Raw genomic sequence first — 20466 nt, 5'->3', positions numbered from 1 at the left:
ATGATGTTATTTAGGGCACGAAAGGCGGAATGACAAGTTACGACATGTAACGAATATCTTCCGTCAATATCCGTCCTTGGCCGAAACCCTCTCAAAGCAATTTATGCAAATTTATCGCAAGATCTAATGCATTTTATGATGTCATACGACCATGGTGCGAAGTTGTAGTACCAATTGTAGTACACGACAGGCCTATGGTGACGAGTGTCATAAATATACACACAATGTTAAAGATATTTGTTTTAAAAAAATTTGAAAACAAAAATCCTTTATTTCTTTGTTTTGCAAAGAACTTTATGTTATGATCTCAAAGAGTTATATCGGAAGTAATAATGGCCAAGGAAAAATGAAACTTCATCAAAGATACAGGCTAATACTCATGAACACGCGTTAGCATATTCTGTAGACAATTTAAACCCTAAACCTCGGCTTGAAAATCCTGCCAAGATTTTTTTTAAGCATGTTCAGGCACACAACGTTTGACTATTTCAAAACCACTTGAGGACACTTTATTATCTATACTTGTATGTAAACTATTTGGAGCACATCGATAGGTCAAGTAGCTTAATTTCAAACGAAACCATAAGTAAAATACAAAAGAAAATGTAGTTATAACGACAAAAAATCTGTGTTTCAAGCTGGGTTTCACCGCTTGGCATTGGGTATTAGTTCTTAGATAAATTCTTACACAACTTTGCAATGACAAAGGGTTTAGAGTGAACAAAACGTTTTGATTATTCTTTGTTAGTGTGTAAGAAACAAAAATCTTACACAGCGCCGCATTTGCAAACAGAGCTCTGTCGGTAATAATAAATCATTACACACAATCGTGAAGTGAAGGCAGGACTGAAATTTTCAACGATGAAGATTCAAATATTACTGTGTTTGGTTCTTATTTCTTTCACTTTTGGAGGTAGGTTATTTTAGATATCTTTTTTTGATAGTTCAGAAACAAACCACGACAGCTTATTGTAGAATACTACCTACACTGGATCACCACGTTTGAGATATCTTTCTCAGGTAGTTCAGACACAAACCACGACAACTTATTGTAGAATACTACCTACACTGGACCACCATGTTTGAGATATCCTTCTCTGGTAGTTCAGACACAAACTACGACAGCTTATTGTAGAATACTACCTACACTGGACCACCACGTTTGAGATATCTTTCTCAGGTAGTTCAGACACAAACCACGACAGCTTATTGTAGAATACTACCTAATATATCTCAATTAAGATCTTTTTGGGAAATTTGAACTAAAATTTTTACATTCTTTTACTTTAGAAAGCGAAAAAGAAGCGAAGGTGCAAAAGCTTATTGTTGAAGATGAAAAAGATGAGACATCTTCTTTGCTTGAAGTCAACAATGACGGACCACCAAAAGGATGTAAGAATAAAATCCCAAAAAGTCAAACTGAATAAAAACTGAATATTGTGAATAAACCTTCTTTTCTAAATGTTTTGACTTGACAGTTTGTCAATGGGGAGTCGGTGTAACTCATAAACCTGGGTATGAGGTCAGATGCAGCTGTATGAAATGGTAGGTTACAGTAAATTTAATTTCAAAGAAAGACACTTATCAATAGCTGATAGTCATTTAAAGCTAGAGACAGGCATGTTCTAGATGTTATAATTATAGCCTAGTTCTCGTATATCGCAATCATCGGCGACGTACGATCACTCCCGGTGATCGCCGAGGACTGAAGTCGTTAGCGTCGTCGTTTCTTCCCGGCAACAATACTTCGCCGACACTGATCTGTGTTCGCCGACCGTCGGCAACACAGGATATCTGGACTAACATTTCTTTCTTTTAAAAACAGCATATGCTTGAATATTGGAAAATGGGATTGTGTTTATCATTTCGCATACTGTCCATTCTACTGTAAGTCCACAATAATTTTTTATTTAAAAATATTTCTTGGTTTGAGTTATTACGTTTTGGGCAACCACCCAGAAAAGCGGAAACTCCCTTGAACTGTTGTGTGGTAAAAACACATCCATTTCTAACCATTATTTTTTTTTAACAGATTGTGGTAACCAGGTTTACGATCCTCTGAAACAGGTTTGTTGTTGTGGTAAAAGATACGACAGAAAAGCGCACTACAGTTGCTGTGGTTACCAGTACTACGACACGAAAATCTCAAAATGTTGCAACTACTTCTCTGTGAAAGCAAGGAAAGATAATTGTCCGCGCGACAAAATTTAATCGCAAATATCAAAAGAAATTCCATGTTTAAGAACTGCTCTTTTGTGTAGAAATATAATGTCACAGATTTACCGAATGAAATAATAATTTTTAGTGGGTATATCTTCTCTGTAAGCCAGAAATGGTTAGTTCTAAAGTACTTGATAAATATCGTCTATTTTCTTGCATGGATTTTGCAATGTCATGAAGCGATTTAAAAAATTTCCTGAGAACCAGATTCCGCTGTTTCAGTTTCTGCCGCTTGAGTTTCTTGAAGCCCCTTATTCATAGCTTAATGCTTAAAGAAAGACTTCTCGACAAACCTTTCTGGGAAATCAGCTCTGAAATCACATTCGAAAGACAGGAAAGTTCGATTCTTCCACAAACTTTCGTTTCTCCATTGATGCGTTTAAACTCAACGCCAATACCTGAAAAAAAGACTTTCTTTCAACGCAAAGTTGGAGGTTTTTGACACAAAAATCAAGGTACATACCTCCCTCGTTTGATGCGGTAAGATTATACCATCATCCCAAAGACGGGCGGTTGAAAAAAATGAAGTGGACTTTATTTTGTATCTAAACGAAGGTGAGAATCACAACTTAGTTTTCTCTCAGCTGAGAGACAAATACTCGAAATATCCTCGACTTTTAACGAACGAATTTGTATTTATAACAAGGGGCATTACCGACTATCAAGATATTCTTTAATTTCCTCGTGGTTTTGACTTTTACCCTATAAAGAATTTACAAAACATTGACCATGAAATCTACTGTCGTGTCGTGCTTTTCTACGCCTGCGGGCTGTGCGTGATTTGATGCAAGGTTACGACAATATGGTTTCAAAGAACGTACAGAAATTTTGCTCGGTTCGTCCAGGGATATTTGTGCTGTAGGCCAGAGATACAGGAATGATGGTTGAAGAGAACGACCGCACTACATGGAAAGAAAATATGCATGGCGGCAATCCACAAAGACAATCTTTGAATAGCAAGAATATTTCAATTCTTAACAAACCATCGCGTAACTTGTTGGACCAAACGATCTTCCAATAATAACCGTCACCTTTGGCACCTTGACAGGAATAAGCAATATTTTTTAGCTGACTTGCACATGCAACTGCAAGCCCCGATTTTCTCCTTTTGATAGATGTAAACGAGTACTTAGTTAGGAATACGCTGATATATAAGAGCTCGTATTTGAACATCAGGTAACTAATTCCCTCGTTCGCATCTATCAAAAGAAGAAAATCGCACATAATAGCCATGGGAAATTCACCTCAGCGCATGCAACGACTGACATTAATCTTGCAAGTTGTTTTGCCAACTCAGGGTCCTGGTCGACAACAGGATGAGTGTCTTGTAGGAAGACAAGAGGGATATTCTGCTGACAGCAGACACGGACAAAATGAGCAGCCTAAAAATACGAAAAACGTCAGAGAATACGCCATAATATCTATAAGTTCTCTTGCAAATATTTATGGCAATATTGCAGCCTGCGTTGAATATAGTAGCTAACCCGAATTCAACTAAACTCCTTTCAATTTCATCCCCGTCAAACATGGCTTAGTGTATTCAATTCAAAAGCCTACCTTCGACGCTGCTGGCGACGTAATTGGACCGTTGTTTGCTATAATACCGACGATAGTTCTAAAAATAATAAATACCAACAATTTTACGATATGCTGGGAAAACCTGCCACTATTTTCAACTTGAATAAACACCAACTGATCAAATCTCGCACCCTTTTATTCCAGCAAAACCCGTCACAAGAGTTGGACCAAACATCTCTTTAAATTCGTGAAATCTGCTTCCATCTACAATACGTGCTATAATCTAAAATTAAATATATTTCTATTAACCAACAACTCTATAAAGTATTTATTGAGTTTTGTGAAATATTACCTTGTATATTGGAAGTGTTTCACTATCTCCATGGACTGAAAGTGGTCCAAGGTCTTCAGGATCATGGAGAGCCTCCTCAAAGTCTGAAAACACGAACAGAATTTAAAATTCTACAGAGAATTGTCGTGAATGTAAAGGTTTTTTCTTGTAATATGCACAAGAGGTTTAAACTTACCTAAATGTGGTGTTGGTGGAGTGGAATTTAATGAGCCAAAAATGGATCTGGTCATTGAGAATGCTTCCTGCTCTGTTTTTGCAAAATAATCTGTACAACCACTTATGCTAGAAATGATTTGATATTTATTAAACCTCCATAAGAGATGGTTAAATTTTCAATAATACTAAGTTGTCTAACCTGCAATGAACCGTGGCCCCACCCAGATTTTCTGCCGATACAATTTCACCAGTTGCAGCCTAGATATTCATTGAGTTTTTCATTCAAGTCTTCTTGTCAAGTCAAGGCAAATTTCTGGTTTATAAAAGAAATGATTTGATCTTTACCTTCACTAAAGGTGGCCCCCCAAGAAATATTGTTCCGATCTTGTCCACAATCACACATCTATCGGCCATAGTTGGGATATAGGCTCCTCCAGCTGTGCATGAACCACATACAATACATATCTGTGCAATAATTCAAATGTTTTCTATCATCAATATGTCTCATTATTGCACGGTCAAGTTGTATCTATAACAGACGTCCAACCTGTGGTATATTCTTTGAACTCATGATAGCCTCATTATAAAATACCCTTCCACCTTGTTGCTCATCCGGGAAGATTTCTGCCTGAAAATATCACAATCATTAAGGAACAGATATATTTAACTTCGTAGGGGTTCGAGGCAAGGAGCAGCAGTCCTTCCTCTGAAGACACAATCCTAACCAACCTGCAATGGTAGAAACGCACCACCACTGTCAACTAAATACAAGCATGGTAAACTATTCTCTTCTGCGATCTCTTGAGCACGAAGCTGCTTTTTCACAGTAACAGGATATGCAGTTCCACCTTTCACTGTTGCATCGTTGCCTTGAACAAGGACTGGTTGTCCAGATATTCTGCCAATACCACACAAAATACCAGCACGTTGGATCTCACCATACTCCAAACGAAATCCAGCTAGTGGTGAAAGTTCCAAGAAATCTGAGCCTGGATCAAGAATGGATGAAAGTCTATCTTTCAGAAGAAGCTTTTTATTCACTTTTACATGACGATCAATTGCTTTCTTGTTTGCCCCAGAGTCCAAACTGGTCAAATCTTGCATATAGGTTTCTTGAAATACTGAATAAAAGTCTTTGTTTCTAAGAAATTCCGCTGATTTGCAATCAATGTCGCCATCAATTCTAGGAAATGTTTGGATCGAGATATGTCTCAGTGGTTTCAAAATATGACCATGCCTTGCGCTGCCAACGAGTTTCCCGAAATGTCGTAAAGACATCAATGCCTGTGAAGTGAGGAATAAATAGATTACGCTATTTAAAGCATTCTCTACAGTGATACAAATACACTTCACCTCATCATCTGCACAGGCACAGCACCGGTTATGATATGGAATATATCATAAGATCAAAACATCAAAAAACATTTAAATGAACAGATCAGACAATAAAATACAATCAAAAATTACCTGGTGTGTAGTTTGGAGTAAATTCAATAAATTTTCTTCATAAAAACATTTAAAAACAAACAAAATTGAGAAACCAAATATTGCTTTACATCTTCTATCGAGCCCGCAGTACAACTGATGATACTTTATATAAGATTAGTGTAGGCTAATGTTTCTTCTTGAAATGAACTTCCTCCCCATTTTAGCTAAAATTTATCTCTAATTGCCCGTAATCAACATAACTATTAACCATCAGATGGAAAAACGTTGCGTTATTTAGGGTCAGAAGAATGACCTAATTACAAGTTTTTTAACGACAATCCGTACACATGACCAGAGAGCAACTTCTATTGATGAAAGATTAGTCCAGTTTGCTGGCAATATTGCCTGGATTCAGTGGTGTTAACATATTCCACCGTGTCATCGTACACAGGCTGACTTGGTCTGTTCATAACCTCGTAAATATTTTCATTCAAAACTTCATCATTTGTGGCGAGATCTTCGTGTTCTTGTATGGAAGAGAAGTTTGTGTAAAGAGGAAGATCATCGTCCATGTAATCAGGACTCGGGATATCCCTCAACTCTGAGGAATACGCTGAACTAGAATCCTCTGGTATTGTTTGAAAGAATTCGCCATCTGAGCCGTGTGAAAAAACAGGAGATTGTGGTTGGGTTTGTGTCTCATGTGCCTCTTCCTTTCTACATTCTTTGAATGAGGACTCCTCGTGTTCCTCTTGTGGTAACCCCTCGTCTTTCATATCAGGATAGTCGTGAACTGTTGTTCTACTATCATAATGATTTGTTGTTGCATCAGGCATCAAATTCTCTGGGCGCATGAAGTATACAGAATTATAGTCATTCCGTGATGAATCATCCACTTTTCTATCATAATATTCCTCTTGGAAACGATTAGAATCAAAACTTTGCCTCTCCGATGTTTCAAAATCACTTTCCCTTCCATGCTGTACGTTGACGTAAAGTTCGCCATCGTCATATCCCCCAACATCTTCATCATTTCCTTGTATACTTCTTCGAAGATACTCCTTGTCCTCTATTTGTGAGCTGTCAAATGAACGTTCCTGTGGTCGAGTACTTTCAAGATACGAGTCGTCGACTTGATCAGATGCATCATGAGTACCTCTCTCGATATCAACGTTTTCATAAATATCGGAAACCTCACTTACAGGTGAATTACAAATCTCTTGAGTCAAATCAGCACTCTCTTCAAACACACTTCCTTCATTGTAACTGGTTTCAGGAGAACAAACAGAAGCACTGTCATTTCTGTCTTCCTCGCCATACAAAAAAGGATTACTAACGACTCTTTTACGAGCCCAATTCTTACGTTTGAACTTCACTGTTTCAATGTAACGACTTGGTCGAATGAGCTTAAGAATTTTGGCTGAAGTGAATTCCATTTTCGAGTCCATTCTCAGCGCTGGTGGTTCTTGAAAGTGATACTTTTCCTGCACTTCCCTTCTACGTTGCATCGCGTAAGAGATTACACCTAAATAAACGTTTATTAAAACTGGGTTTAGAGCCAAGTTGTGCTCATGTTAAGCAGGAGATGACACTGCATGAACATACCTTTAACATATTGAACAGCCATATTCAAGACAATCTCAACCCAACATGGCGCGTCTTCATCACTCTCGCTGTTCTTAACGAAACAAAGATGAATCACGCACATTGCCAGACATTTATCCTCGCTGTCTATTGCAATTCTCGCTGGATGACATTCGTAGTTGATTTTATCCATAAAGTCTCTGTAATTAAACACCTGTAGGGAACAAAAACCGCGTCAAGACATGTTTTACAGCCAAAATGATACGCCCGAAAATGGAGGGAAATATCTAGTGAAATATCTGTTTCAGAAACAAAGTAAAATCGTACCACAGATTCTTCGTTTTTTCCCATTTCACCTTGGCTTATCAGAAGCTTTTTCTCACAAAAATGTCCCTAAAACAAGAAATACCTTTCACATAAACACTAAGGAATTATTAGTTCAACAGGTAAAAACGTATCCAACACAAAAGGTCAAATAGTCGCCCTCAAAAACACTGCTATACAGCATGCGTCATCCACTAACCTTGACAAAAATTGAAATACTGCATAGAGCAATAAGTTTTTATCGTCAGATTGATATAGCTCAAACCCTGAATAAAGAAATATGTGACGGTAAAACGAAATGCAAAACGGCATGCAAACCGTATATTTTAAGCTACACTTTATGGCTTACCCTGCCAATGCACGCTTTAACTTTCCTCATTTGCAGATCATGACTTGGAGTTGGGAATGAATTAAACCCAATCCTGGATAAGAAATCATATAGGCACTTCTATAGTTGTCCTTTTTCAGAGCAATCCAGTATAAACAAAACTCACCTGTCAGTGGTGAAACTGTGATTCGTACCATCTATTACAACTCTGGGAATCTTCACACTGAATAATGCCAACTGCTTTGTTCGTTGAAAACAGATAACTTCACACCAAGCTAGTGATTCTGATGTTACGTATTTAGAAGCCTATGACGCAAAGACAATATTCACCTTAAAATATTAACAGAAAACCCTAACACGATAAAATATAGTCAGAAGAACGAGAAAATGAACAGACCTCGTCACCCCAAACGTCTGACAACGGACCTGAAAATGAAAATAATTTACAATGATAAAGTACTTAGAGAATCGTATTGAAACAACTGCATAGCCTCCTTTTGACACGTTCAACGTTTTATGAACGTTATACTTTTGATATACTTTCGAGTATGCATTATTTGTTTACCTTGAGTATCTGGGCTTGCAAGTGGTGGTCTTCTTCTATGCAACAAAAGCCATTGATTAATACGTGTTGTCAAAAGTACTTTAAACAAAACTAATGGTTAAAAGACGATGGTTGACAAATGAGAAACTGAGTTGAACTTACTCAGGAGTTTCGCTGTTATTTGGTTCATATTTGGCCAATTCCTGGAAAGGTATAATAAAGTTGATAAGTATTTATAGCTGCCATGTAAAACTGGGAAAGATAGAATCGGCCAACAAATATTTGTCAACCTTTAACTTATTTTGTTTTAAACGCGTCTGATCTTCGCGGATTTGAAAGGAAAGGTGATCGTGGAACTTTGACACGCCATTAGTGATCTAAAAGGGAAAGTTTTTATTGGAAAAAAAAACAACGCTTGAAAACAAATGAGTTTAAATAAAGTTCAAAAATATACCTGAGCAAGAAAGAATGATCGTTTAACGTCATATGTCTTCTTGATCTTGATCATTGCTTGATATTGTCTTCTGTCGAGATATCCTCGATAAACTTAAAATAAATCATCGCCCGTCAGTGGAGTTAATCAAATATTTGCTACTTGAATACATTAGCAAGTTAGTATGGAATTGAAAGAAATAATCCCCTAACAAACCAAACGAAAATTTCATTATACCTTTTTGAATTAGCACGATGTTATACAGTGCTTTTTCCAACATTTTGTCCAGCTTTGATACCAGACTTCGTTTGAGAAAAACCTAAACAAATTTCATGAAAAAAATAGACTACGTAGTTCATTTATATAGATCGAAAATTTCTATTCAGTACATCGTAAGGCAATTATTTACTTTGGTTTTTCCAACTTTAAACTCAGATTCGTCAAATCTCCGACTCAAAACAGAGTAGCAAAGATCAGGCGAGTACCGCACAGGACGAGATAGATAAAAGAACAATAGTTTGTATCTAAAAGATTGAAAAAAAGTTTGATATAAACATGCAAGAGATCTATCATTTCGTTCCAAAGGGATCCAGGAAGAATCATCTCTTACTGATCCAATGTTACTACAGAAGGAAACTTGAACTAAACTTTATTTATACCTGAAAACTCTATCAGTTCTGATAGGATTGAGAAAACTACCTGGTAATGAATTTATGAATCGGGAAACACGACTGTAGACAAGATATCCTGGTTTTCACTGTTCCCAAAAGATTACTCCACTGTACTTGACGCAAAACTCTCACATCGTCAAATATTTCGGCATGCATACCAAGGTTACTGTTGATACATCTAGGATTAAGAAATGAACGTTAGTTATCATTTAAATTAAGAATCATTCTTCATTTCAAAAGGTTAACAAATTTCGAAAAGTTGCCGGCCAATGGCAAACGTGAACGACAGAGAATACTTGCCTGATGAAATGAATTTCGCTGAGATAATCGTTTGAGCAGTGACGGGCTAGCGACAACTAAGAAACACAACAACTTTAATACCTTTTTTAAATTGTAATAAAGATATAAACATCACGAAAACCTACCGTTAACACAGCTGGATTTGAGTTTCTGTATGTGGCATGCTTCTTCTTGTCTTTTGCGGCATTAGTAGGGAAAATGTTCCTTGCAAAGAAAAACAGAATCGTTGATCAAAATGAATAAGTTATTCTTCACAATGTCACGTTTCAAACACTTACGTTTTTAACCAATCTTTTTCGACTATGGATCCAGCTTTCTTAGAGCTGGTGGAACGGAAGACACGAGTTAAAAGCATTACATTTATAGCTACGTTCAGGAAAAGATTCCGGGAAACAGTATTGAAAAAAAACTTACCTTAATGAAAGCGTAAATATCGCTTTTTCTAACGATGTGTTTTCTCTACAATTATAAACAGACTCGGTTTTATATTGATGAGTATACGACAGCTGTTGGCATTTGGCAAGCGTATTCAACGGAATACCTGTTGATTCTCTCCTGGGCCATGACAGAGACAACCTTATTCTTTGATGCTGGAAGAGTTGAAATATATTAACTAAATCTTCACCATTTTGTATCATGCCTGTTTAACTGATTTAGCTACCTCTCAAACATGACAAAGCGTTGTCGTTTAACCAATTTTGTGCGTTGGCTACAAAGCCATTCGTGTCATACTGGACCTGCAATCAGTGCAATGAAAGATATTACGAAGTCTAAAACTAAGAAGACACATGCAAGAGATCAATTATTTGATTCATTTCGTCTTAAAGAGGTCCAGTAAGGATCATCTCTTATTGATCCAGTGTCACTACAGAAGGAAACTTAGTTAGGTGTAGTGTCATATTGAACCTACCTCATCGATAAAATGTTCAATCAAAAATCCCGATACTTCTGGATTATTATTTACAATATATCGCGCTTCCTTCTTTAAAAGACTGTCCAGCTTCTTCGATAATTTTTGATCATTTTTTTCCACATTGCTGTGCAAAATATCCAGCAGACCTTTAGGCTGATGTAAGAAAGAGAGAGACATGCATGTTTACATCTTCAGATAAAGAATAAACGGAGAAGTCTTATTTAGTTCTGAATATAAGGTGGAAGAACTTCAACCTAACTCATCGAGAAAAGCTCAGTCTCACTTTTAGTAATAATGGCACAGCCCCAGGTTGGTCGTACTTTAAACATGATTCATGAAGAAAGATATTTTCATTCTCAAGCTCCATCTTTAAAAAAGAAACAACAAATTAGGAATGAAAGTTTTACATGCTTTTACAACCAACGGACGCTATCTAAATACCTGATACGTCGTAAAGACGACAGCATTGTAAGTCGACTGCAATGCTTCGTTGACGGTGTTGATGCAGAGTTGTTCAAACGAACAAACGCTATAATTTTCCCAGCCAAAAACGTCGAGTAAAACAAGTGAAAAGTCGGACTGTAATCTAAAAATTTTAAACATGACAAGTCCTTAGTTTATCCGTCAAAGAAGTTACTAAAATATGCATGTGTCCGATCATATCTTTCACAGTTTATACCTGGAATGACTTGTGTATCGGGAGTTTATTCTTTCTTCCAACCACATGATCAATGTTTCATACAAGGTCACTGCGAGGCAATCACACTCGTACAACGCCTTTGAACATGATGCTAATATATTCACCTTCTCGCCTGAGGTACAAGAATAAATAAAACCCCCATTTATGACACATGTGAATTTCAAACCGTAAAAATGAATTGTCAGTTGTTATAAATATGTGTCTACCTTTAACTTTCTTAGATTTTACGATGAGAAGATCAGCCAGTGTTGAAGATGGAACTCCTACGAGTGAAGCGGCTGGGAAATAAAGAAATCGTTACATGATATACAGTACCTGTACATTGACGAAACTTTAGATGGTCTTAGTTGAAATCCGAGGCAAGGTTTCGGCGCAAAATGTTCGTAATTACCTTTCTCAAGAACTTCACCATTGCTGAAAGAAAACACTTTCCGTAGAGTCGACTGACCAAACTGTAAATCCCCGAGAAGAATAATGCCGGATATCAGACGAAGAACTTCTTCAATATCCTAGAAAAGAAACACGAAATGGTTTAAACGATCTCACCTGAGGCTGAGAATGAACGAAACGTGAGTGCCTTTAAGGTCTCGTGTACCTAACATTGATAATTATTTGAAATCGCCTTGTCATTTATCGTTTATAATGCTCAACACTTCAGAAGCCCAACGCATGAAACATGCTACAAAATCTCGTCATGTCTCAAGCAGGATCATTTAAACTCCTCTTTCGAGGCTTAAAAGCTCCTGTTGGACTTCAAGTATTTGTGATTTCGTGACTGATTCGTTTTTCAATAAACTGACAAACCGTTTCATCCAATCCAATCTTTTCCAAACATTTTAAAGCTCGCGGCAACGAGCTCTCCGGTTCACCGACGGCCTCTGTGGTTAGTGATGGGACATATCTTAACGAAAATGACAAAAAACATAAATAACAACATCATATTAGACGAAAGGAAGACGGAAAAATAACTGCGAGCATTAGACTAACCTGTGTTCACCCTGGAGACAATATTCCTGTATGGCTTCAGAGCTGAGACCGTCCAACAGACGGTGAAATATGTTAAAATTGCTTTCACCCTAAAACCGTAAATAAAGTTGAACTGCGATGATAAACAGGCGATGGTATAAAAGGTTTACACAATCGGCCTTTGGTGATCAATGACTAACCAGTAACGGTTAGAATATCATAACAGCGTTCTTTCTTTCTCTCATCTCGTTCTTGCAAATCAACTCACCTTGATTTGAGAGATAAGGCGCATTTTTTGAAGGGCTTGGACATTTACATTGACTAGAAATAAAAGACAGAATACATTTGAAAATGCTCGTCGTGAATGATGCTGGTAATTACAAGTATGCTTCAAACATGAGATCCGACCAACCTCCGAGCAGCTTTTGCTCCATGGAGTAAGATAGTTCATAAACTTTGAAACAACGAGTTGAATTATTGCATATCAATGTTTTGGCGTTGCAGAAAAGATTGAATACTTCAATGATCTAAAGTGAAACATAAATTCATTGCTTCCAGTTCTCTTACAAGCCGTGATATCGGCGCATGATCGCTTTCAAAAATAAACGTGCGTTTTGGCCTCTCATGACCCCTCCTCCTGGCTCGCCTTGATAAATGCTCTATTTATAAGTACAGACAACAATGGATTACGTTGTTTGATTTCCAGTAACTTTTTTGAATGGATTATCTACAAATAGCCAGAATATCGATTCTATTATTCATAATAACATACCGCCGTAATCTCGTTTCCAGGCAACTGGCTGTCTGCGCGAAGCGAAAGATAACGCAGGATCATCTCAATATTGGTCGACTTTCCCGAACCACTTTCTCCCAAAGGTATGATGACGCCATCTGACGTATCTCTCACAGCATTCTCTGCGACACTGCACGGATGAGGAGGGAGGGTGTGGTGTTCGTTTTCACCCCGATAGACTCCGCAATACTCCACAACCTAAGTGTAATTTGACAGACGAATATTTGTGTTACCTGCGGTGTTCTGTAAACACCTTTTGAAAAGTCTCACACTTCAGCCTGGCGTGTAAAAGTTAAAACATTAACGCTTGCAGGCAGCTGCTGTATTTTAACATTCGCGGTTGTTTTGTTAACCGTAGAAATATCGAATAAAAAGAGACGCTGCGCTTTTGTTCTAGATAGTCAGGTTTTGAAGATTCCTTTGTCTGCGTTTTTTTCATAGAATCATTCTCAGACTATCAAAAATTATTGAAATCATTAATGACAAAAAATTGATTGGTTGTCCTTGAAATCATTTACCCATCAAGGCATTAGGTTTCATGTCCTTTGTTCATTTTATTCTCTAAAGAGATTATCTTAGGAATAAAGAATACTTTTGACTACAACAACTCGTTCTGACATAATACCAAACTATCACGTCGAAAATGAATTAAACCGCGACCCAAAAGATGCAAAGATGAGGATCTTCACGAGACGAATTAATCTTCACTCTTCGCAGTTTTATATTATGAATTTAATATCGCTTTCCCGTCACAGTCAAATCTGTATCAACTATACAAGAACTCTGAGTTAAACAGTTCCGCCTGCAAATAATGATGACACACTACCAGGGTCTTTTAAACTTCACACTTCATGCAGAAGCAAGCTAGAACAGCTCTCAAAATATGAGACTATATCAGTTTACCTCTTTTTCGATCCCCTCCAGTCGTTTCCAAGGATTCAAAGTTACAAGAATGTCTCCTGCTTGAATCTGAAAAGTGAAAAATACAAATATACAAATTTAAACCCTGTTCCAAGTTATTCGCAGTCATATTTCTTTGGCTAAACACACAAAGAGAAGGAACACTCCATTCTTGGAGGTAGACATCCGGTAGACATTCGTAAACAATACATTGTATCCCACAGCATGATGTTAAAAAAAGGCCATCGAACCTTTTATATCCCAACGACTAAAATCTATTGCTCCGTATCAGCTAAGAAATAAGTATGCTCTAAATCTATTCCTATAATAAATGGTGTCAGGTTCGATAAAGTGTCTTGTTAGGAAAAGTTTTCGAACAAAGCCATATCGTTACTGGTGGCTACTAAATTATATCTGACCGAAATTGGACGCTAACAATCCTAATTTATTAATTAAAAAAAGTTTCAAAAATAAGGTAATGGGTTGCAATTATAATCACGATGCTAGCTCGGAATAAAACTGCCAGAAATTTTTAGAAATACTTGAATACCAGACAGTCGTATTATGGAGAAATTAGTCGGTCGCTCAGCCAATGGCGTCATGTATTGAATTGAAGATTACAACACCTTGCACTCTCCGTACACTATCGTAGTCGTACTTACGAAATATTGTTGATTTCTGAAACATTCATACAAGATTCTGACAAGATCTCTCTCGGATTCCAATCCATAGTCAACCAGATCTGTTGCCATTGCAAATCTACAAGGGAAGGTTTTCCGTTCCTATACTACGTGGACAAACGACTGTTTGAACAAATCGCCAAATCCATATTTAGAAATGTTGAAGATAATTCCAACCCATTTTTTATGTCTTGAATACACAGTTGCTCAGAAATTGTTAGACCATCGCAGTCAAACAGGAAAATACTAAAGCCACTCTTTCAATTCCATAATTTCTTGACGTGACAAAACATACATGCATTTGTACAGCCGTGCAGCTTAAGCGTTTTGCGGCCAGTAATACTAAACACTGAACAAATACGATATATCAAATATCAGGTTTCAGAAAATCTGGTTGCAGATCATGTCTGGAATGTTATGTTAATTTCAAGAAAAATGGTTCAAGGTAATTCCTGGGTAAATATACGGCAGGGACTATGCTGACATTGGAATTAATTGTCCACAAACCTGGGATTATACAGCCTGAAATATAGAATAGGTTTTTAATCAAGACAGTGGACGTATCCCAACAAAATATTTGGTTTAAGGATAAAGTGTCATTTGATATCTTGGGTTAGGCGAGGTGCTGTAGAATGTAGATACAAGATACAAGAGGTCGGAACTAACGTTTTAGTCATTAAGTCATTGAAGAAATGTGTCGTGTACGGAATAGCAACCGTTTAATCCTGATTAAAGGATTGAAGAATGAATTGCTTTGTTATTTGGAATCAGCTTCTTCGTCCGGCTCTCATATATGTCACGAAAAGTGGGCGATTCTAATGTGTCGTCTCAGGACAACAGAATCCTTGAACGATGATAAATATTCTTCAATTATCTTACCAGATGACGGGCGCGCGCGTGCGCTTTACAAACGCGTGTTTCTGAAACGTGATCTGCGTTTATAAGTAATTATGATGTCATAAAAGCCAATCTCAAGAATGCCAGTGAAGTTTCACTCGTCAGGCGACGCAATCCTGAGTTATTGCACCGTATTCTCAATGTATGTAACATTATGGAGCATGGAGCGACAAAGTGATACCTTACTCTTGCTTCTTTACTACTTTGATTTCTTTTATTTTGCGCAATATGTTTGTGTGAAGTTATCCCAATCCTGGCAAGATCTTAACAGCGTTGACACGTCCTCCTTGCAGGGGATTGGGTCCATAGAGGGTGATATATCCCTGGCTGAATCGTTACCATTCTTCACAACTCCAATATCCCTGTTGCCATTCCACGTGGTATTTATGATCGGACTTGATCGCGGATGTTTTTATCAATTTGTCTGTTTTCTGCGGCTCTTTTCATTGTACCAAGACGAAAGGATACAAATCAAGTGGAAACAGACGGATACTCCAGTTACATATATAGGTCAGTAGCTTTAAATAAGAATTAGATTATCTTCTGTCCGCGTTTCTAAACTCAACTACTTTCAGATACCGCTCAAGCTACAATGTCCCATCCTATCCCTATATCATCACGTCCTATCCCAGCATCACCACCTTCAATCCCAGTACCGTTACAGCGGGTAAGTGAGGAACGTTTGTGTACATACAAGCCTCGTTTTCGTCAGGTATGTTTGCTTAAATTAAAAACATCTTCTCTTAAGGTGGCCATGGTGTGTCAATGTGATTGCCGAAATGCAGATTACGAGAAAGATACTTCGTTCTTGAAAACAGTTAGCTTATAAACAATCCTATCAGTCGCAGCATATAAAATACATTCTTTATTTTAAAATATATTTACACTCAGCCATGTCATGTCATAAAGATCTTGCATGTTCAATGAAACACTCTTTCCTTTAGAGAAATGGAATATAATTATGTAACGATATACCGCTGACACTAAGCAACTGCAGCCACCTTCTCAGATTCTTCGTACTCCAGCATCCTGCGTTCCAGCTCTGGCCGGAAATGACGTATTAGACCCTGGCAAAATTACACCAGTCAGTGAGATACTGGCTGCACTAACTAACATGGATAAATACGTAAAATGAACTGAAATCCCAAGAGATATTCAGCTTCACTAGCGTTTGTTGTGAGATTACCTGAGCTGGCCACGCGGCTCCATCACCTAACGCACAAATGGTATGACCCTCGATTTGTTTACTAATTTCCTAAAATGAATCAACATTTGATATAAGAAACGCCATGTTTATCGTGCGAGTGTCTGTCTCGGCACAGAACGTCAGTCATTTCCACATGCTTGAAAAGTATGTCATACAGTAGAATCAACTATAAACAAACATAAACTAACCCAAAGCATATCGATTTCTGAAGGTTTAGCGTTGCCGCTTGCTAGAAAAGAGAATAAAATATTTTCCTAGTAAATTCCAAGTCACATCAGTTCATATAAATATTTGTGAGAGTTATACTCACCAAATCTGTACATCATCTTAGTCATCCAACCACATCCCTCTCGGCACGGCGTGCACTAGAAGAATGGAAACAAAATTTGATTATTCTGGTGTGATTTCTCAGCGTAAAAATCTAGTTCAAATTAACGTACCTGACCACAGCTTTCGTGTTGATAAAACGCTAGTAAGCGAGCAATCGCTTTCACGATATCCGTCTAAAAAAATAACAAAATTCCTGGTGTTATTCAGCGATAAACCATGTCTTTTTTCCAGTCAAGAAACCTGTCTTCACCTGCTTATTCATAACTATAACAGCAGCTGTACCCAGGCCTGTCTCTGCCTCGACTAACGCATCAAAGTCCATTAAAACATCCTCGCAAACGCTGAAAATGATTTGAATAACAGTCAGTGAAACAAACTTCTGTGATAAATATAAAATAACAACAAAATATAGCAACACGTACTGTTTTGGGATGAGTGGTGTTGAACTTCCTCCTGGTATCACAGCAAGCAGATTGTCCCAACCACCTGGAAAACGATCATTATAGTATTAAGTGGCTTTACTTTTAATCACTTTTTACACTTGTAATTCCCCTTGCTATTTTCTTCTAATGAGCGACATGAACGAGTGGACAGTAATGAGTGCAGAGATCTATAAGAGCTTGTATTTGAACATCCGTAACTTCTACACTCGTTTACATCTATTGAAAGAAGGAAATCGATCTCAGGTGCAAACTTGTAAGATTATTTCATACCTAAAACTCCGCCGGCGTGTCTTTCAATCAGGTCTTTCAAAGGGACAGACATTTCCTCTTCAACTGTCGTCGGATTATTGACGTGACCAGAAATATTGAATAACTTTGTACCAGTGTTTCGTGGTCGTCCAAACGCAGCGAACCACTCACCCCCTCGTCTGCAAATCACCTGAAATAAATTGTTTTCTGTTGAAAGAACTTCTCAAAGAAAAATGAAAAGTCATTTCTGAAATACTCACAGGAGCAACGGCGACAGTTTCAACATTTGCTACGGTTGTTGGACAGCCAAATACGCCTGAAATTTAACGAGAAATGGTTATTGCGATACATTCATAAACCTGGCCATCATTCAAATTTCATTCAACTCACCAACATCAGCAGGAAACGGAGGCTTTAACCTTGGCTTTCCTTGCTTTCCCTCCAAGCTTTCAATCAATGCCTAGGACATGGATCAAGTATGCATCAAGAAAACGTCCGTCTTAAAGCAAGATGATTTGCAAATGATCTTGAGGATAAAGCAGATATTTATTACCGTTTCTTCGCCACATATGTATGCACCAGCGCCTCTGTGCATGTAGATATCAAAATCAAATCCACTATTGCACGCGTTCTTTCCAATCAAGCCAGCTTTATACGCCTCGTTTATTGCAACCTGCATGTTCGATGCTTCGTTGTAGAACTCACCCCGGATATAAATATAAGCTGAAAAGAAGATCCTCTGATTTAGGAAATTTGGAGTCATGAAAAGTACCATAGTGAGGTCATTATACAACCATGATTCATTTATAAAGGCCTGTTTTCCTCTTTTGATAGATGTGAACGAGCAAATTAGTTACTGATGTTCAAATATGATCTCTTATACATCAGAGAATTCATAACTAATAATTACTAATCACTCGTTCACATCTACCAAAAGAAGAAAATCGTACATAAAATCGCCGCACAAGTGTAAACAAGCTTTAAAGGTTTTTGGTTATTTTGTAAGCTGGTTTTAAAGAAAGTATGATGTAAATGCAAGACCTGCTCGAGCGCCCATTGAAGCACCAGCGACCAGACATCCTTCAACCAACTTGTGCGGATCATGTCTCATTATTTCACGATCTTTACAAGTTCCTGGTTCACCCTCATCTGCGTTCACAACCAAGTACTTTGGTCTGGATGTGATAATAAACATGAAATTACACAGTTGTGAAGTAGAGGGTGATATATTCAACATGAAACTTGTTACCTTCCATCTGATGGTTTATTCATAAAACCCCATTTCATCCCAGTTGGAAATCCTATAATTAAGGTTTAAAACAACATGGTTGTTCTCTTATAGAGCAGGTGATAATCATTGATAGTAGCCATCATTATAGGGTAATGAGAATAACTTCTGAATATAACCATAATCATCCCTACCAGCTCCTCCTCTTCCTCTTAATCCAGACTTTTTAATCTCATCAAGAATCCAATTAGAGCCTTTTAGCAATATCTCCTTGGTCTTATACCAGTCACCCTGAATCACAGATGAAAATCAACAACTTTTTGAAATACACAAATGAATATACATAAAATAAATGCAAGCTTACTCTTTTCTTGGCTCCATCAAGTTTCCAATCATGTCTACCGTAGAGATTTGTGAAAATTCTGTCTTCATCCTTATAAAACAAGACAAAGGGTATTGGTATAGACACTCTTGAAACAGGCACTCTTCAAAAAGTCTTTTTTGCATGGGGAATGTTTCAATAATAATGGTGAAGAAATCAGTAGGGAATATTGATTAAGTAACAAAAAAAATGCAAAAAAAATGTAGCCCCCAGATTACAAGGGCTCAAGCAAGGAATGCCTATTGAAAGGCATTGAGATCTTAGTTCAAAACTCTTGGTAAGGGACTAAAAGGTTCAAGGTTGATCTTATCTCTGCATTGGTCTTGCATTGCGGGGTGGTTACTAAACCCAATAACTCCTGCAAAAGACAACCACTTACTAACCTTCATATTCCCAAATGTGCGTGTCTCCTAAAATACGCAATGAACATTTTTATAAGAATTTAACTCGTCATTCATAAAACTGTACAAAATTGCAAATTTTTATCTATGAACGTTCAACCAAATACCTCATTTGCTCCATTGCTCAGCAACCTTAGTCCAAGATGACATGGCCTGGCTGTGAATCCAAGAGAATTCAACGTGTTAACGATGAAGGAAACGGTAAAGTTTATTTAATACGACATTTATATATTTAAAAACAAAAACTTTGCATGGAAAGAAAGATGATCGTATCTTGTATTACCAGCATTAAAGAACGTTGTTGACTTCAGCAAGCTATTAGCCATGTTTCATCCGTCCTAGATCTTTGTTAAGACGTGTAAAATGATTGAAATTCAATTGGAATTTGAGCAGTATATTTTGTTAGAAATCCTTCCTAAAAAACCAAAATGGCAGATGTGGATGGGAATATTACATCCAGTGATTACGTAACACTTTGAAATATGGATTCAGATTGTATATACAGCTCAGTGCCTTGGG

General features: G+C 37.4%; 5 protein-coding genes and 1 long non-coding RNA gene across 7 annotated transcripts; 2 read left to right on the top strand and 4 right to left on the bottom strand.

Moving 5' to 3' along the window:
- The first annotated feature begins 292 nt into the window (after positions 1-292).
- LOC114527566 lies at positions 293-2231 on the top strand. The gene is made up of 5 exons (XM_028549259.1): positions 293-913; positions 1291-1392; positions 1479-1545; positions 1826-1887; positions 2033-2231. Exons 1-5 carry the CDS (start codon positions 862-864, stop codon positions 2209-2211), a joined length of 462 nt encoding a protein of 153 aa, XP_028405060.1. The 5' UTR covers positions 293-861; the 3' UTR covers positions 2212-2231.
- LOC114527565 (methylcrotonoyl-CoA carboxylase beta chain, mitochondrial-like) lies at positions 1547-7797 on the bottom strand. 2 transcript variants are annotated; one of them, XM_028549258.1, is made up of 19 exons: positions 7782-7797; positions 7586-7651; positions 7280-7472; positions 5714-7199; positions 4976-5530; positions 4794-4874; positions 4592-4711; positions 4446-4504; positions 4266-4372; positions 4091-4173; positions 3930-4021; positions 3778-3835; positions 3465-3602; positions 3204-3260; positions 3042-3122; positions 2876-2922; positions 2684-2765; positions 2514-2618; positions 1547-1831 (listed from the first exon to the last, which is right to left on the bottom strand). In XM_028549258.1, exons 5-18 carry the CDS (start codon positions 5522-5524, stop codon positions 2538-2540), a joined length of 1635 nt encoding a protein of 544 aa, XP_028405059.1. In that variant the 5' UTR covers positions 5525-5530; positions 5714-7199; positions 7280-7472; positions 7586-7651; positions 7782-7797; the 3' UTR covers positions 1547-1831; positions 2514-2537. The 2 variants fall into 2 exon arrangements, with proteins under 2 accessions (XP_028405059.1, XP_028405058.1); XM_028549257.1 differs by having other exon boundaries at positions 1547-2618.
- An 87-nt stretch (positions 7798-7884) lies between these two features.
- LOC114527666 lies at positions 7885-8336 on the bottom strand. The gene is made up of 3 exons (XR_003687439.1): positions 8308-8336; positions 8077-8216; positions 7885-8004 (listed from the first exon to the last, which is right to left on the bottom strand). It is a non-coding gene; the product is annotated as an uncharacterized LOC114527666 (long non-coding RNA).
- An 80-nt stretch (positions 8337-8416) lies between these two features.
- Positions 8417-15568, bottom strand: LOC114527700 (unconventional myosin-IXb-like). The gene is made up of 26 exons (XM_028549407.1): positions 14793-15568; positions 14134-14199; positions 13210-13428; positions 12850-12964; positions 12706-12758; positions 12459-12547; positions 12276-12372; positions 11863-11980; positions 11678-11749; positions 11451-11583; positions 11213-11357; positions 11055-11138; positions 10769-10924; positions 10520-10595; positions 10400-10448; positions 10273-10317; positions 10137-10181; positions 9984-10062; positions 9859-9914; positions 9587-9736; positions 9297-9411; positions 9125-9206; positions 8909-9000; positions 8745-8831; positions 8617-8657; positions 8417-8510 (listed from the first exon to the last, which is right to left on the bottom strand). Exons 1-26 carry the CDS (start codon positions 14880-14882, stop codon positions 8417-8419), a joined length of 2448 nt encoding a protein of 815 aa, XP_028405208.1. The 5' UTR covers positions 14883-15568.
- Positions 15568-16610, top strand: LOC114527551. The gene is made up of 3 exons (XM_028549241.1): positions 15568-16217; positions 16283-16374; positions 16456-16610. Exons 1-3 carry the CDS (start codon positions 15788-15790, stop codon positions 16534-16536), a joined length of 603 nt encoding a protein of 200 aa, XP_028405042.1. The 5' UTR covers positions 15568-15787; the 3' UTR covers positions 16537-16610.
- Positions 16550-20380, bottom strand: LOC114527550 (NADH dehydrogenase [ubiquinone] flavoprotein 1, mitochondrial-like). Its single transcript, XM_028549240.1, has 18 exons — positions 20231-20380; positions 20055-20104; positions 19930-19956; positions 19529-19597; positions 19359-19455; positions 19186-19237; positions 18978-19111; positions 18490-18659; positions 18327-18396; positions 18197-18252; positions 17958-18126; positions 17667-17730; positions 17495-17585; positions 17355-17417; positions 17225-17279; positions 17103-17143; positions 16894-16962; positions 16550-16774 (listed from the first exon to the last, which is right to left on the bottom strand). The coding sequence occupies exons 1-18, from the start codon at positions 20271-20273 to the stop codon at positions 16691-16693; spliced, it is 1404 nt and encodes a 467-aa protein (XP_028405041.1). The 5' UTR covers positions 20274-20380; the 3' UTR covers positions 16550-16690.
- Between the last annotated feature and the right edge of the window lie 86 nt (positions 20381-20466).

This window comes from Dendronephthya gigantea, unplaced genomic scaffold (assembly GCF_004324835.1).
Source record: "Dendronephthya gigantea isolate DGI-Jeju-01 unplaced genomic scaffold, DenGig_1.0 000045F, whole genome shotgun sequence".
Classification (NCBI taxonomy): Eukaryota; Metazoa; Cnidaria; class Anthozoa; order Malacalcyonacea; family Nephtheidae; genus Dendronephthya; species Dendronephthya gigantea.
Note: the sequence above shows the minus strand (reverse complement) of the source record. Positions and strands in the feature narration are given on the sequence as shown.